At 36.0% G+C, this 15,963-nt stretch overlaps 3 protein-coding genes across 7 annotated transcripts in view; 1 reads left to right on the plus strand and 2 right to left on the minus strand.

Annotated features, from left to right (window-relative positions):
• Position 1: 1 nt before the first annotated feature.
• On the minus strand, positions 2-3,611 carry LOC116773544 (uncharacterized). The gene has a single exon (XM_032666022.2). It carries the CDS (start codon positions 3,457-3,459, stop codon positions 1,963-1,965), a length of 1,497 nt encoding a protein of 498 aa, XP_032521913.2. The 5' UTR covers positions 3,460-3,611; the 3' UTR covers positions 2-1,962.
• Positions 3,612-3,959: 348 nt separating this feature from the next.
• Positions 3,960-11,040, plus strand: LOC116773455 (NSFL1 cofactor p47). The gene is made up of 9 exons (XM_032665888.2): positions 3,960-4,207; positions 4,360-4,576; positions 5,450-5,555; positions 6,677-6,762; positions 6,827-6,882; positions 7,134-7,252; positions 7,840-7,968; positions 9,751-9,877; positions 10,413-11,040. The coding sequence occupies exons 1-9, from the start codon at positions 4,103-4,105 to the stop codon at positions 10,623-10,625; spliced, it is 1,158 nt and encodes a 385-aa protein (XP_032521779.1). The 5' UTR covers positions 3,960-4,102; the 3' UTR covers positions 10,626-11,040.
• Positions 11,041-11,115: 75 nt separating this feature from the next.
• LOC116773472 (rho guanine nucleotide exchange factor 2) overlaps positions 11,116-15,963 on the minus strand; it is a 37,254-nt gene continuing 32,406 nt past the window's right edge. For all 5 annotated transcript variants that reach the window (XM_061528774.1, XM_061528775.1, XM_061528773.1 and 2 more), the window contains 5 exons: positions 15,767-15,862; positions 15,373-15,500; positions 14,808-14,903; positions 13,454-13,533; positions 11,116-13,083 (listed from right to left, as the gene is read on the minus strand). In XM_061528774.1, the coding sequence (XP_061384758.1) occupies positions 12,942-13,083; positions 13,454-13,533; positions 14,808-14,903; positions 15,373-15,500; positions 15,767-15,862 (542 nt within the window). In that variant the 3' untranslated portion in view covers positions 11,116-12,941. The remainder of the gene's footprint in view (positions 13,084-13,453; positions 13,534-14,807; positions 14,904-15,372; positions 15,501-15,766; positions 15,863-15,963) is intronic.

A 15,963-nucleotide genomic window follows, 5' to 3' on the forward strand; every position in this document is an offset into this window, starting at 1 on the left:
GTTTTATTTTTTATAAACTTTATTAAATGGGAATGAAGATTTTAAAACAAACATATCGGATAACGCTATTAGGACTAGATTAATGATATAACAGAGTATATACATATGTTATATACTTAGTACTTATTTAATATATGGGTCTATTTAAACAAGATTAAACAAGCAGTCTTATTGCTTTGCAAGTAATTTTAAACAAGAATGGAACAATCAACTACCCTCATTTAATCAAGGCACAACTTTTTTTTAACATTGTTTGATTAATCTATAACACTACTAATCAGAGGTCACCAGCTTTAACCAATAAATGTTAGTTGATCCACAGTAATTGTTTCCCATGTCCCATCCCTTAATCAGGCCCCATGTGCACTATCATTAAAACTGTAAATGTGTTGTGTTATTAATTTTTACGTGAACAATACTTGTGTACTTAAAAAATATTAAAATTAAGACACAAAAAAATGCACTATATCTGTTAAAGAGCTCCTGTCGTTGTATAATTTGTTTCCATTATCCCTATTTTTAATTACGAACTGTACCTATAGTTTTAACTTTGATCTCTTTGCTGATAACCGGCAATGAATATTGTTTTTACTATGAATCTGTCATCGTATATCACTGAAAGTATCATTATATTTAGATTTAATCAATGATTAATTATTTTTGTTGCAAAAATCCTAATAATTTACAATTATATTTTTATTTAAAAATCATCTCTTGTATAATGGAAACAGTGTCCATATCATACGACCGACAGACGGGTATAGGGCATTCAATGACCACTTTCTTTGAATAACGATTTTTCCCAAAATTAATGGTTTACAAAAAAAAATGTTTAATTTCAACAAATAGTGATAATCAAATAAAGGTTTTATGAATATAAAAAGGTTGAGATCAATATAAAACTCCAATAACCAAGGTGGGCTATAAATCCTACTATGCCCGATGAAGTTATAATTTCATGTCTATTAATTACAATACAACCATAATAATACATTAAAATGTTCTTAGTTAGGTTTCTATTTAATATAAAGCGGAAACAAAAATGGGTTTCATTGAGACAAGATTCAATCTCCCACAATAATGCAAATCATGAACCGAGTATTGAATAATTATAATAACAAATCTAGCTCCAGCATAAATAGCTTGGCTTATTAATATATATATAAATTATTTAAAAAATAATATTTTATAATCTATCTCAACAATTATAATACTTGATAATATACACAAGAAGTTTCTGAACAACAGATAAGAATGCAATTAAGAGTTCAATCCACTTGACTCAACCTACTTTGTGACGAGAATTGTGTCAGTGCCAGGCTTATGAGTTAATAGCTCTGTTATGGAAACCAAACACACTGTGTATATGAAAAAAATTTACAATTTCAAGAAATACATGAATTTTAAACCACCTCAGCATAATAAATCTTTGCGGAAAGGGTTCTAAGTAAATTGGTTACTTATTTTGGAAACCTCTGATTTGTTTCCTAGTACATATTAATGTGGCAGTGATACTTCCTATTATTATAAGCTATTCCTTAAAACTTTCGTCTCTAGAATCTAATAAGTGCTCAATTCTCTATAGTCTAAAAGCAAGATAATTGCTTGAAATTGCTATAACACAAATTACTGCCGTACAAATTATTAATTGATCATACTTTGAGAAGCTTAGCCAATATAAGAATTTTAAGTCAATTGAATTTCAATATTTCCATATCCTAGAGAATTATAAATGACTCTCACATAGGTGGCTCGTAATTAAGTATTCTACAATCAAATGTAAAGTTGTACAACACTAGCACTTGTTGATTTAAATTACTTATAATTTTTCCAACATTCATGAATAATACACAACTAACATTACTATAACTCAGACAAACTAATGTTCCTGCAATAACACTGTGCCCACTTTTACTATTATCAATATAAAACGCTCAACATTCAATATATCATTCGGTAAACTTATAACATATCTCTAACATTATCTATAGAATTTTTCTCCCATATTTGTCCGGATGTATACAATCTATACACTTTATTGCTAACAAGACTCTGTCCATATTTTATCATAGCACCTTCGAATTTGTGTTGGAAAACCTGCATCTCAGTTTCATTATAGCCGCCAGGACTGAAAGTCTTCCAATCTCGGCACACACTATACTTATGAGCTCCCAGCAGCTCTAGAGGTATTTTCTTGATACTTGTTGTTAGATTAAACAGATCGTCAAAGTTTGTCATAGTTTCTAAATTCCTTACGTGTATTGGCACTTTGTTTTGTGGTATATTATAATAATGGGTTTTCTTCATAATGGCCGGATATCCGATTTCTACATTATCATCATCATTTTGATTTAAACAGAATAACAAGGGCTCCACAGTGTATGTTCGGAGAGCTCTTGTGGGATCAAAGTCATCTAAAACAGCCTTAAAACTATTGTGTACTCTCGGCACCAAAAATTCATCCCACGAGAGAACAGCCACATGACTTACTTTACTTGACTCCTCTTTGTCATATTTGTAGTGTCTAAACAGACAATCCAATTCTATAGCACTCCTAACAATCTTGTAGGACTTTGCAAACACAAATGGATAATTTAGAGGGAAAAATTGTATATCCCACTGAGTTATATCAGATGGGAACAAATTCAACCTTTTGATGACATCTTCAGATATCATCCCATCATATATTGTAAAATAATTCACTCCCATAATATGATGGAACACAAGAAACTCTATAAACGCATCTCTCGATACTATTGGCACATGATTTGGTATAACGCAGAATGCCGGCTCAATATTATTAACAAATTTAATACTGCTCCTCTCTCGGACTTTGCGTCTAGTGTTCACTTGGATAACTTTATTTATTGGTGCATACATTGGATTTATGTTGTAGTCATTAACATAGAAACTAATCCCAGCTGGTTTCCCGAGATTTTTACTCAAAGAACATTCAAATATATACAACTGATAATCACTTATTATTTCCGAAGCTGCTTTAAAGCTAAATCTACCAGCTTTCGGCTTAGAACTATTTTCGAACCATATATTGCAACGAAAACGAGGTTGCACATGCGCTTTTCCGATCACAATAGTATTAATAATGTGTGCTTCGGTTATTTCGAGTTTTTCGTATTTGTTATATGACCGCAGAAATGATGAATATGAATAAAAATTTTCGTCGATTTGCTGGAATAGAGGTGGCGTTTCACGTACCTCCATGGAAGAGTTACGTAGAATCTCCGAAAGCATAGTAGCGTTAAAACCGGGACCACAGAATTCAACCTCAGATAATCCTGGTTTTCCGAAAAAGTTGAGCACTTCCAAAACATACCTTAGACGATAATATTCATGTCGGTATATAAGAAGAGTAACAATACTTATAAAACACACAACAACAAGAATCAGCTGATAATATTTCTTCATGATATTATTTGATGATTTTCGAGCGGTCTTCATTTAATAGAAACACAAAAATAATTAGCTATAAAAGTATATCTTTAACATACAAACATACACTAAAATGTTTCATTATTATATCTTGACAAAATTATTGACTGTAATAAAAAGTACAACAAAACCTAACAAAAAAAGGATCCGCAATCCGCAATGCCTCAACTGTCATCGTCATTTTGGAACTGTCAAAAGAATATTAATATAAAATTTTATATTATTACAATTTATTATATAGTAGATATAATTAGAAATAAATTGTAAAATGGTTTTGTGAGACACCCTAAAAATTTTATTCTCCATAAAAATGGTATAAAATTAAATAGAGTCCCTGACCTTGAATAAATGTAATAGGAACTGTAGTTTCGGAATTTTACTTGATTATTATTATACGTTTTATTGGTAATTTTAGGACGCAAAATTTACCAAAGGTTACCTTTAATTCCTATATATGTATTCAAAGCAAAAAAAGAATTTTGCTTAGTTTCATATAAAATATTTTTAATCTGTTTTAGATCATTGCTTTGAAAACTTCGATGACTTGCTTGGTTTTGAGTTTGATATGGGAGTAAATTGACAACATCGGCACTAGAAGTTAATGTAAAACCAGTGAATTTAGTATTATTATATTACAATCGACATTCATAAGATGTCTGGGAATAAGGAAGACACGCTGCGACATTTCTGTGACGTTACCGGCGCCGATGAAAATCGAAGTAGATTCTTTTTAGAATCATCAAACTGGCAATTAGAGGCAAGAAACAATTTTATTTATAATTATTTGGATTCCTACAATCAAATCAATGAATTACTTATTAAAGTGACATTAAAAAAAAACTCAAAATATAGTAATGATTAACATGGACTACATACATACATACATAATAAATAATATATAATTCTCAGGTTGCTCTCTCAAGTTTTTACGAACACGGTGGTCATATAGAAGAAGCGCCTAGTGCTTCTCCTGCGGTTGGCGGTGTACAGCCTATGTCGGATAGTGATATGGACTCACCTCCACGGTCACCAGTGCAGGCCAAAAAAAAAGATAAAAAGAAATCCAACCCTCACTTCGCGACTCTGGATTCGCTGCAACAAGAAAGTTCTAGTGAAGATGAAGAGAGTATGTATTATTCATTATACTGTCCTAACATAGTGTATAACATTAGAACTTAGAATTTTTTTTATAATTATGTGTATAAGGCCATGTGATTGACTGATATATATTGTATAGTATCAGTGTGTGGACGGAATAATAGTGTGAGAGTAGAAATTGTTCAAGAATTCTTTTGTCATCCACCATCATGTTCTAAAAAGAAAGAGGATTGTGATAAATGTAACTCACAAAGAGATCAATTAAATGAAATGCTAGAAGAGATACAGAGACTTAATAATGAAATTAATAGACTGTTGGTAGAAAATCTTGAATTGAGCAAGGAAATATCACAAATGAGAGAAAATTCAGGTCGGTTTATGTTAATAAATTGTAGTAGTTACATAGCAATGTATTATATGTAAAATGCTAATATATGTATATTTAACATTAGCTTTTGACACATTATATGATATGTACAAGAGAGTAAAATATATATAGGAAATTTAAAAAGTGACCGTTTTAGAGCTTCCACGGTGACATCTTATATAAAAAATATTGCCGGTGAAGTTTCTGACAGTGGGATAATAATTTTTAATATTATTCAATACTGTTATGCTATTTAATGAAAATGGAAAAATTTTTTTATTTCATAATAATTATAAAGTTAAAATTTTATATACATTCAAGCATTCAAACAAATTCCCTATAATTTAAAGATATTTAATTCCTGTATAACATCCACATTAACTTTGTACTGTTTTAATTTCACTTACAATTTTTTTTAATCAATAATGAAGATTACAGTAAAATTATAATGTTTCGTACATTTTAAATGATGCGAAATATAAGATAAAAGATAGAAAGCTAAAGATAAAATGAAATTTCTGCCATTTGTTACAGCTCAAGCTTTCTACGCTGGAGGTTCTGAGAGGTCCGGTCAACAGATTCTTGGACCGGGGAAAGGCAGGAAAGACATAATAACGGAAATGTTCAAAAGTGTCAGGGAGTAAGTCAATAAATATCATAACCTATGTAAATAATATATGTGTGTGTGTGTGTGTGTGTGTGTGCGTGTGCGTGTGTGTGTGTGCGTGCGTGTGTGTGTGTGTGTGCGTGTGTGTGTGCGTGGGTGTGCGTGTGTGTGTGTGTGTGCGTATGTGTGTATGCGTGTGCAGTTGTTAGGCTAGAACTGCAAAACTACAGGATTAAAATTAGTTATTTCAGTTTTAAGACATTAGTTATAAGAGTAAGAGATAAAGTATGGTTTTTATAAGTACTACATTTAGGGATTGTACAAAATCATTGTTTATATATCAAACCTGGGCAAAGTTGTGGGTATCAGCTAGTGTTACATAATTTTACCACACTGTTATTGGAATTTTCATGATTCAAGTTGAATTAATCACAACTTGCAAATTGCAAAATTCAATACTCTCTCTGATCTCACATGTTTGATTTACTTAATTTTTTAAATTTTTTGCACGTAAATCACCGCTTTTTACATTATTGCTTCAAATCCAAAATGTGGCTCAGGTAATTTATTTAACAATAATTCAAAATAATGTGAATCGAAGGAGTAAAACTTGGAAATTTTTTATGCATGTTAGCTAATTAAATTTAAGATAGCAGCCAGTATTAGCAAGATGTCTTGCTTTAAACAATTTTTTTTTCCTATTGTTTAATATTAGTGTCGTTATGAAAACTTGATTGATATGAGATTATACACTTAATTTGTCCTTTACGGACTAATTTTATTTAATCTAACACAAATTTTAATATATAAAAATTCTAATACATGATATAGTATATTATACATAATTATCAATTTTTGAAGTGAAATTTTTTTATGCGACTCCCAATAAGGTTGCGTTAAACATTAAACGATGTGAGAGTGAGAAAGAGAGATACGCAAATGTAGAAAGTAGGAGAGAGAAAGAGAGTGAGACGGTATATTCCAAGTACATGCGAAGTAAACAGTGTGAGCGTCTTGAAATTAGCTGCGAATACGTGCTCGTTGTTCTATAATAATTAATTTATGATATGAATTATTTTCTTGGTTTAAATTGCATGCACATATAATTTACTTTCATTTTGACCCACCATTTTTAATAATCTGTGTTTTATCAGACAGGGTGCAGTTGTTTTCGACGAGGAACAATCGTCGACTAGTAGGGGGCGCTCGGGGCTATTCGGTGGTGTAGGGTACAGGCTAGGTAAGTTGATTTGAGTCTCTATTTATAATATAACGTTCATATTATAACATTAACTACCTTCCAGGTCAGACAACTGATGATCATGAACAGGTCACACCTGGAAGTGCTGCACAGCAACAGGTATTATATCACATTAAAAATAATCTCTCGATAACAATAATATTAATAAAAAAAATTATCTTGATATATAAGAATAAATACATGAATTGAATTACGATTATATTATAATTTTTCATTTTATTGTTGTTTTAGTAAAATTAATGAATAACGTAAGACAATAATAATCGTTTTTGTTTCTTATTACTCAAAAAAATATATTTAAAACGATATCTCATTTTCTACTGGTATGTATAGTATGTATATTTGTGTAGGAGGGTCCTCGCGTGGTCCGCCTGCGTCTATACCGCGCCGGGTTCGTGGTGGACGACGGACCCCTGCGGCTGTACTCTGATCCTGAACACGCACATTTCCTCAGCTGTATACGACGAGGGTAACATGCATGTCCTTATATATATATATATATATATAAGGAACTCGTGTTAGTTTATATTTATAACTCAAGAACGGCTGCACGGGTTTGGCTGAGAATTGGTGGAGAGATAGCCTAGAACAAGGAGAAGGATATAGGATAGATTTTGAACAGATGGAAAAACAAAATATTTTGATCAAATCCAAAATCTTCTTATCTACTGTCCTTCAGGAGGAGTAGAGTTCGCCCGGTCAGCTATACATTTCTAATTCTGAAACTAACGCAGACAAAGTCGCGGGCAAAAACTAGTATTAGTAGTTCTCAAAAATCTCTGCATACATCTATAGCCAATGACATATATTGATCTGTGTCGTGACGTCAGATTTAATCGTAAAATGCTTAAAGTTATGGACTTGAAACTAAATACGTCACATACATAAGTATTATTTAAAGCTATGCTTACTTTTAGTATAAACAAAAACAACCCTAAGACATTTGTATTAGTCTCCATCAAATGGATCTTTACAAATGTTGAGAGTAAAATATCTCAAAGATATTACATAATATTATTTTTTATATATATGTTATATATAAGGGTTCTATTTCAGCACAATACCTCCCGAGCTCCGCGGACACGGAGAGGTGAAGCTCAGTCTAGAGGACAAGCGACATGAAGAGTGTCCTCGCCCCGCCTCCAAACACATGCCCTTTGGGGGCAAAGGTCACATGTTAGGCAGGTTAGTCCAGGGCGGAGGGCAAGTGTACATGAACACAGTGTCCGTATAAATGAAACTAATTTTCTCGGATTACGGACCGGATATCGTTAACAAAACACGCCGTGTGGGTGGAGGGAGTTTTTAAAAATAATAAAATACGCGCAGTAATCCGTAAATAATATTTTCATTTAAATGAATAATCGCGAGTCTTAGATGTTATTACAGTAGTACTTTTGCTCTCTACTAGCCTCTGGTAATGAGTATGTTTGGAAAGTTTACATGAGTGTCCCATGATGTGTATTTGTATACTTAGGGTTATAACAAAATCATTACAAAATATAGTTGTCTCATAAAGACACTTTTAAATAACATCTTAACTGCACCCAGCTGGTCTCAAAGCGTTTTAACCCATCATTATCTTAAGCCAAAACATATTAAATAATTTAAATTTAATTTCCAAAGACACTCACAAATCGCGTCGACAAATACTTTCCCGCGCAAAAGTGAATAAAACAAATGTCACTTTGGGGGCGTTCCGGAGTTTAAAGGTTTGGTTCAAGTTAAATGTGTTCCCTACCTATATATATATATATACAGTGGATTTCGGCTATAACGACGATGAAGGGACCACTGTTATTTCGTCGTTACATCCGGATGTCGTTACAGGCAAAGGCAAAAAGATACAGACATGTTCATGGTTTATATTCATTTATTTTTAAAAATATTTGCACACATAGTTATTTACTGATATATTTAAAAAATTGTGTAATATTACTTTGTTTCAATTTATTTTTTTGCGCTAGCATACGCTGTAGGGTGTATTCTATTTTCATTTCTCCTTCAATGTCTATATTATCCTTTCCATCACCAAATAGACAATATCTTTTGAGCCTTGTCACTGCACATAACACATCCTCAGTTGTAGGAATCTCACCTTCCTTGTCATCTTCTTCTTCCTCCTCATTTTCCTCATCTTGCGTTGTAGGTAATGAAGCAACAGTTTCAACAATTTCATTATCAGTCAAATGGCTAGTGGTGATAAGCTGACTGTCAATATTGACATATGTTTCCCAATCCGGAACATTTGTTCCGCTTGACGATGTTGTCAGCTGTGCCAATGGTATGTCCAACTCATCGTCAGAATCGTCGTCAATTGTTGTGATAACCGAAGATTTACAGAACCCAGCGTGTAGAAAACACTTTTTGATCGTTTCCGGAGTCACTCGAGCCCATGCCGTAGTTATCATCTCAATAGCATTTAAAAGATTAACGGAAAATGAGCCTGCCGCTTTTTCAATGTCGTTCATCATTTTCTGTACTAAAATCTTCCGATAATGACTTTTGAGAGTTTTAATTATCCCTTGATCAATAGGTTGAATCACTGATGTTGTGTTTGGTGGTAAAAATGCCAGTTTTGTGTTGGTCAAATTTTCAATTTTAGGATGAGCTGGGCAATTGTCAATAAATAAAATGATCTTCTTTTTGTTATTTCTTAACTGGGAGTCCCATTTTCGTAGAACTTTTTCGAAAATATCTGAAGTCATCCAGGCCTTTCTATTTGCTTCGTAATCAACCGGTAAAAATTTAACATTTTTGAAACACCTTTGCTTGCTATTGCTAATGCTTTAACTCAAGGGACTGAGATTTAACGTCGCTATAGACAAATGGTCGCTACAACCAAGGTCGTAATAAATAAAATCCACTGTATATATATATCAGTAAACTCAAAAGCTGAACTCATTTATTATGGCTTATATGAGATATGTTCAACTCGTGCTATACTCTGCGCCTCTATTCCCCCAGCCCCACTCCGCCGACGGTGGGCGCCACGTGTCCGGTGGCGGCGAGCGGCGGAGACCGAGAGGCGAACATGCGAGCGGCTCAGAACGACGTGCAGCTAGACGACACCGCTCCCGTCACCTCCGTACAGGTACATCACACACACACACACACGCACGCACGCACGAACGTACGCACACACACACTCACATACACACACACACACACTCACTCACATACACACATACACACACACACACACACACACACACACACACACACACACAAACACACACACTCACACATACACACACGCACACATGTACTGCTACTAATATGTAAAGTTGTTATGAATAATGAACATACTACTTAGTGGATTCCTCGAGAAAGATAGGAAATACGTCAAGTAGATAGTGCTGGGTTAAAATAATAAGAAGAGCGATTGTATGTAGTGATTGCTAATTATCGATCGCTTCGATTTTCTCACAGTTGATGTGCCACGGAGCACCGTAAACTCTACATGACTATTGAACAAACTTGATGTCCAGCGACGTGTTTTGTGTGTACAGATCCTAGTATGGGTGTTTCATATGATTTTATTAAGAATCCACCGAGTAACTCGTCCCTGATTATATTGCTACCCGCACGTGTTATCTTATGCTAATGTGTGTATGTCCTCCTTGCAGTTCCGCCTGGCGGACGGCAGTCGCCTGACGGGTCGCTTCAACCACTCTCACACCGTGGCGGACCTCGCTCGGTTCGTGGCTCGCGCGGAACCGACGTACCAGCTGACGTCGTTCGCCTTGCTGGCCGCCTTCCCCAGGGTGGAGCTGGACGAGAGCCAGACCCTGGCGCAGGCGGACCTGTTGAACGCCACCGTGCTGCAGAGACTCAAATGATCGCCTCACGACGCACATACAACGACGGTGTGACCCGAGCCCTGCACTCGCGCTCACTCGTCGACGCTCGTGCCGGTGTGACACGGGCGGACCTCGCACGTACCCGACGTTGCGATGGTCACACGTCGTTCGTTAAGTAAATTCCCCCGCCGAGGTTTTGTTATATTCTATATAGGTACGTGTCTACTATTTCATTAATGTTCTGTGACGGATGCATTTAGAACGAAACCTCGGAAGTATTGAGCGCTTTCTATGATGTAAAAATTTATCTTGGAACGGTCGTCGCCTCGGAACAGGAATGAGTAAATTCATCAAAGTTAAAATAAGCATATGTATGTAATGTTTAGATAACTGTCGATTAATTTAAAACAATAGATTATTTGTAATAACAATAAAGACATCTCTTTAGAGTTGACTGGAGGTTTAATTCGTTTCCTTATCATCGCACTAAAGCAACGTCCAGGAAGCACGCTGTGAATAAAACACGTGATAGTTCTAGGTAAATGTTTATTTCGATTCGTCTATTCTAAACACATGCCAACAAGAAAATGAGAAAAACCGCGGAACATGTCATATAATAAAAATGTATTCAATGAGCAGTTTTGAGCAATACACAGCAGTATTGTCGCCCCGAACGAAACGGATGGAGTCTGGACACGAGGTGTGAATATAAATAGCGTTTAAAGCTAAAATAATTACAAAGACATAACTTAAATCATTAAGTACGTATTGTGACGGCTTCCCGAAACCGCGGCCACACACCGGCGCAGTCACAACGGGAGCCGCCGCTAGCAGAATCTCCTCTACAAATATTCGAGTTTAGGGCCTCAGTATTATCACAAACATACAAACGAATCGTCTGTAACCTTCCGAACCCTCGATCCATCCACTGAAAGAATATTATGCTTACTACTAACAGAAACGGGCGCTCGGCTCGGAGCCCCCGAGCGACGATAAATGCAACGAACTATCCAGCGCGGACGAATTGAACTAGAATTATGAGAAACGAGAAACGACGGACACGAGACGCGATACGATTATTGTCATGCTGCTGCCGGAGACACCGCTCGGGTCGAAACTACTGCAAGTGGCTGCGAGTCGACCCGAGTCACACCGAGTCATATGAGTCATATAGTACCTTACACAATATATCCAAACATCAACGTCAGTATACACATCACTACGAGTCCCAACAAGACAGTACTTCAAAATATCACCTCCCAAAAAATCTATTAAGGATTACAGTAAATGCACGAAAAATAGTTGCCTAGTCTCGAGTCTCGACGGCGTGAGCTCGGTCCATCGGCGAAGACGTCGCAGTCCCGACGACCGACAGATTGTTCTACGAGTTAAATATATAATAATGAATCTTAAACTCTCAATGTATACAAACCGCAACAGTTACCTAATAATAAAATGTCAACATATTTACATACGGCCGGTACGACCGCACGAGCGATCCTAAGCGATCTAGTCGTACTGAAAATACCGAACATTGCTCGTCAATTGTAGACTTTATCGCGTCCACATAAAGATCTGAATCGTAAGCTCAGAAGACGTACCCCTTCATTACAATAATAGATGAGATAAAATAGTGTCCATTTGAGAAAATATAAGCTTTGTGTCTTAGACTATAAACAGTGCTACTTTACAAATATATATCATCTCCATATAACTTTAAAAATATCTAATTATTCATAATAAGAACAGGTAATTGTCTAATTTATTGCGTGTTCAATAAAAATATATGCAGTACAAGTACAGCTCCGGTTAAATCCTATCAGATCAAACGATTTAATTGTAAATAGTCGAGAGTTTTCTCTCTATACCCTTACAGTAAGGTTCTATAACAAGTGACAGTGGCGCCCCCGCTCGCCGCGGGGGCCGCCGCTGTCCTACGTCAACATGATCGTGTAACATATTTACATTATAAACTTTCAACAAACTACAAACCTCTAGTCCAGTGAATCTGGTTCCATATATATTTGGTTTACACTTTTTGTTGCAGACAAGGATTGATTTGTATCTATTGACTACGTATCGTGATATATGATAGTTAATCCCTAGCCGCCTGTGGGTTTGTACGTCATCTCATGTATGGCGTTTGTTAAATGCGCCGCTGTCCCAGTCCGGTGCAGCGGGTATCTTGTCTGGTATGCAGCGGGACCACTCGCCGTGTCCCCCCACGCCTCCTCTCCCTCGTGTTAGCTTGGTACACACCGATGAAGCTCTAACCGCGGTCAGACGAGTCCGTCGGCGAGTTCGTTATGTACCAGGTTAACACACGACACAATCTCAGCGGCTCGGTCTCTGCTGTCAGAAGTAGATGACCTCCTCCTCCGAGGGGGCCGCCGGGGGGAGGGGGGAGGCTTGCGAGGTGGGCGGGGCCTGCGAGGGGGGCGCGGCATCCGGAGATCGCACGCGGAACTTGTCCGGCAGCTTTGGGTAGGTGTTTGTTCTGAAATATGCATTGTATATAGTTTAGTATACTACATTCCTCGTGAGGCTGAGCAGTTTTTCTGGAAGATACCAATTTTGATGACAGTTTCCTTTGTACGACTATCGATGTGGACTTAAACACTTCAACAACCAATCACTTCCCGATATGTTTATTTATCTTCAGTACTCGCCTCATATCAATTTCAAAACCTATTTAAAGTAGTAATGACTGTAATAAACTAGCATCATTTCCACGATCTGAGTAAAACGAAATGAATTGAACTTGTAAACTATAGTATTGTGATGTCATTTGGGTTACATTATTTTACACACTGATTGTAGTGATATCAAGTGTGTGTGTGTGTGTGCGTGTGTGTGTGTGACGTCACCTGGTGGCCTTGTGTGTGTTGTGTTGCTGAGCGAGCGGCGCGGGCGAGCTGCCGGCGCGCGTGTGGCATACAGGCGGCAACTGAGAAATTACAATACGTACATTATTATACGTCGAAATATAATATATCATCTGTTAGAGACACTGTATTGTCATATGCGAGTCATTCCACATATACATATGTATGTAGATATAACATAAATAACCAACACTTAAAATGAATTTGCCTATTTTTTCGATATTTTAAACTAAATCATTCTCATTGTAATAATTAATAGATCTGTGAATCATTAACTGTCCACATTTGTACAAAACTTACTAACAGTGAAAGCTGAGCTGAGATCCCGGACATCACATATAAACCTACATGTTAGAAAAAACTAAGTGCTTTAGAACTAAAATATACAAGAACATTAAATTATTATTGTATCAAATGATACTAAGAATAGTTTAAATATTACTATTTGTTACGCTATAAGGATAGAAGTGTTGGAAATATTGGAACACCTACACACATACACATATACCTATACACATTATACTTGAAGTAAGCAAATGTTTATACAAAAAAAAAAATCCTACGATATTACATGCATATTTGTAAAAGGTAATCAACTCGTACAATAAACATTATGTGGAAGTAAGACAGGTATATCACCCGTCTCGCTCTATAACATACTTTGTGTATAAACAAGTTTGGTTTACCCAGTGGTGGGTTTTTAAAATTTTCATTAAAAACCTATCATAATAACAAAATTGTTAATATTAATTCATATAAATATCCAAATATATTTTAGTCCGCTACTAAGCTTGTATCTTGCTTGTGTATACATTCCTTATAACGTATTTCAGTATTATTAAAATCTACGATATAGCATTGTAAATAACCATCAGATGTATGTTAAAATAAACCGATGGCAAATAAATTCACATTAAAATATAGACCCTTCATAGTGTAGTGTGATATCAAAAACATCAATGTGAAACATCTACAAGCGGCATGCCGCACAAGCTGAACAGACGAAATGGCTGCAGTCCGCAGAGCTCCGTCCGAAGCGATCGCTAACACAACACACAAGCTATCCACCACAATACACATCTACGGAGACCAACTCGTTCACTTACGTCGATACTATACGTTTGTCTGTTAAAATACGTTCGGATACTCCGAGTCCTGAAAGACCATTTGATCTGTTTCCATTCACGTTACAATCACACACACAATACATTTAGGGTATACGATAACGGACGTACACACATACATGAGTATGAATTATTTGTATATGGTAGTGTTACATATAATATAAGGTATTGCAATATCACATTTATTTTGTGTGTAATAGAGACTATTTTACCTCGTTGGGTGACTCGTGTAGTCGCTGGTAGCCCGGCGGCGCTTGTTGGTTTTTGCCGCTCGCTAGTTTCAACGGCAGCTGTTGTTTAACCATTTGCTGTTAAAGAATAATAACAAAAATTATAATAGAGATAAGTATAACGGAATATTAAAAAAATCTAACAATGATTAGAAGAAACAACTTCGTGGCTAGTATAACGTGAGCTATACTATATATAGTGACATAAAAGAGCAGATAACATTCCACAGCTCTAGTTATACGGGTAGCACTATAATATATCTTACAATACCATCTCATCTCACAACACAGCATTTTTATTTATCTCATAATTCACAACTATCTAATTTCCTCACATGTATCTCACAATACAACACTACTATCTCACCGCAGAATTACAACACCGTATATCACCTCACAATAATTCAGTACCATCTATGTCACAATACAACGTTATAATACAACATCATAGGACATTACCGTCTCACCTCAAAGACCGTGACACCGTTTACCTCACAATACATTGTTGTGAGGTGAACTACCTCATACTAGAACAGTCTCGCATCACCTGTACCGGCGCGCGCGCTGTGGCTCTCGTCTCGTTGTGCGCCGACAGCAGCTGTGGCGGTGGCAATGCAGCGCCGCGGACGCTGCAAGCGCTCAACGACGACTCCGAGCCGGTTGAACCGCGGTTATCTAGTTACGTACAGAGTCAGTTTAATATACAAGTATTATTAGTAGTACTTTCAGGACATCCAAACCCGCTGATACTATCTAATAAAATTCTATTCAATACATATTCTTGTTAAAGGTAAAGAGTATGGTTAAGACATATTTTCTTGCAAGTCTTGTGTGTAAAACGATTAAAAACTATTTTTAAATTAATACCAGTTTAAATATAATATCTGTTAGCCAGGCGTCAGTACATGTATCAGAAGATTTATAACCAATTCAATACAAACTTCTCCATTTTGGTTCTTTCCTTCTGTTGGTATCGCTGACACTTGAATCAGGCGACAGAGTTCCAACGCTAGCTATTTCCTCTTGAGATCCGCCACCTAACAAACATATTATATTCATTATATTATTTTATTACATATAAGCAACCAGAAATGTCATACGGCACGGCTCTACTATACTGGTTAAGTAAGATAATAAG

Source organism: Danaus plexippus (genome assembly GCF_018135715.1).
Source record: "Danaus plexippus chromosome 22 unlocalized genomic scaffold, MEX_DaPlex mxdp_33, whole genome shotgun sequence".
NCBI classification, from domain to species: domain Eukaryota; kingdom Metazoa; phylum Arthropoda; class Insecta; order Lepidoptera; family Nymphalidae; genus Danaus; species Danaus plexippus.

Bases quoted from the DNA above. Each gene is read 5' to 3' on its own strand.
- LOC116773455 (XM_032665888.2), top strand. From the start codon at position 4,103: ATGTCTGGGAATAAGGAAGACACGCTGCGACATTTCTGTGACGTTACC. The intron at 5,556-6,676 runs GTAAGTCAATAA...GTGTTTTATCAG, and splicing joins ATGTTCAAAAGTGTCAGGGA to ACAGGGTGCAGTTGTTTTCG. The intron at 7,253-7,839 runs GTAACATGCATG...GTTCTATTTCAG, and splicing joins CTCAGCTGTATACGACGAGG to CACAATACCTCCCGAGCTCC.
- LOC116773544 (XM_032666022.2), bottom strand. From the start codon at position 3,459: ATGAAGACCGCTCGAAAATCATCAAATAATATCATGAAGAAATATTAT.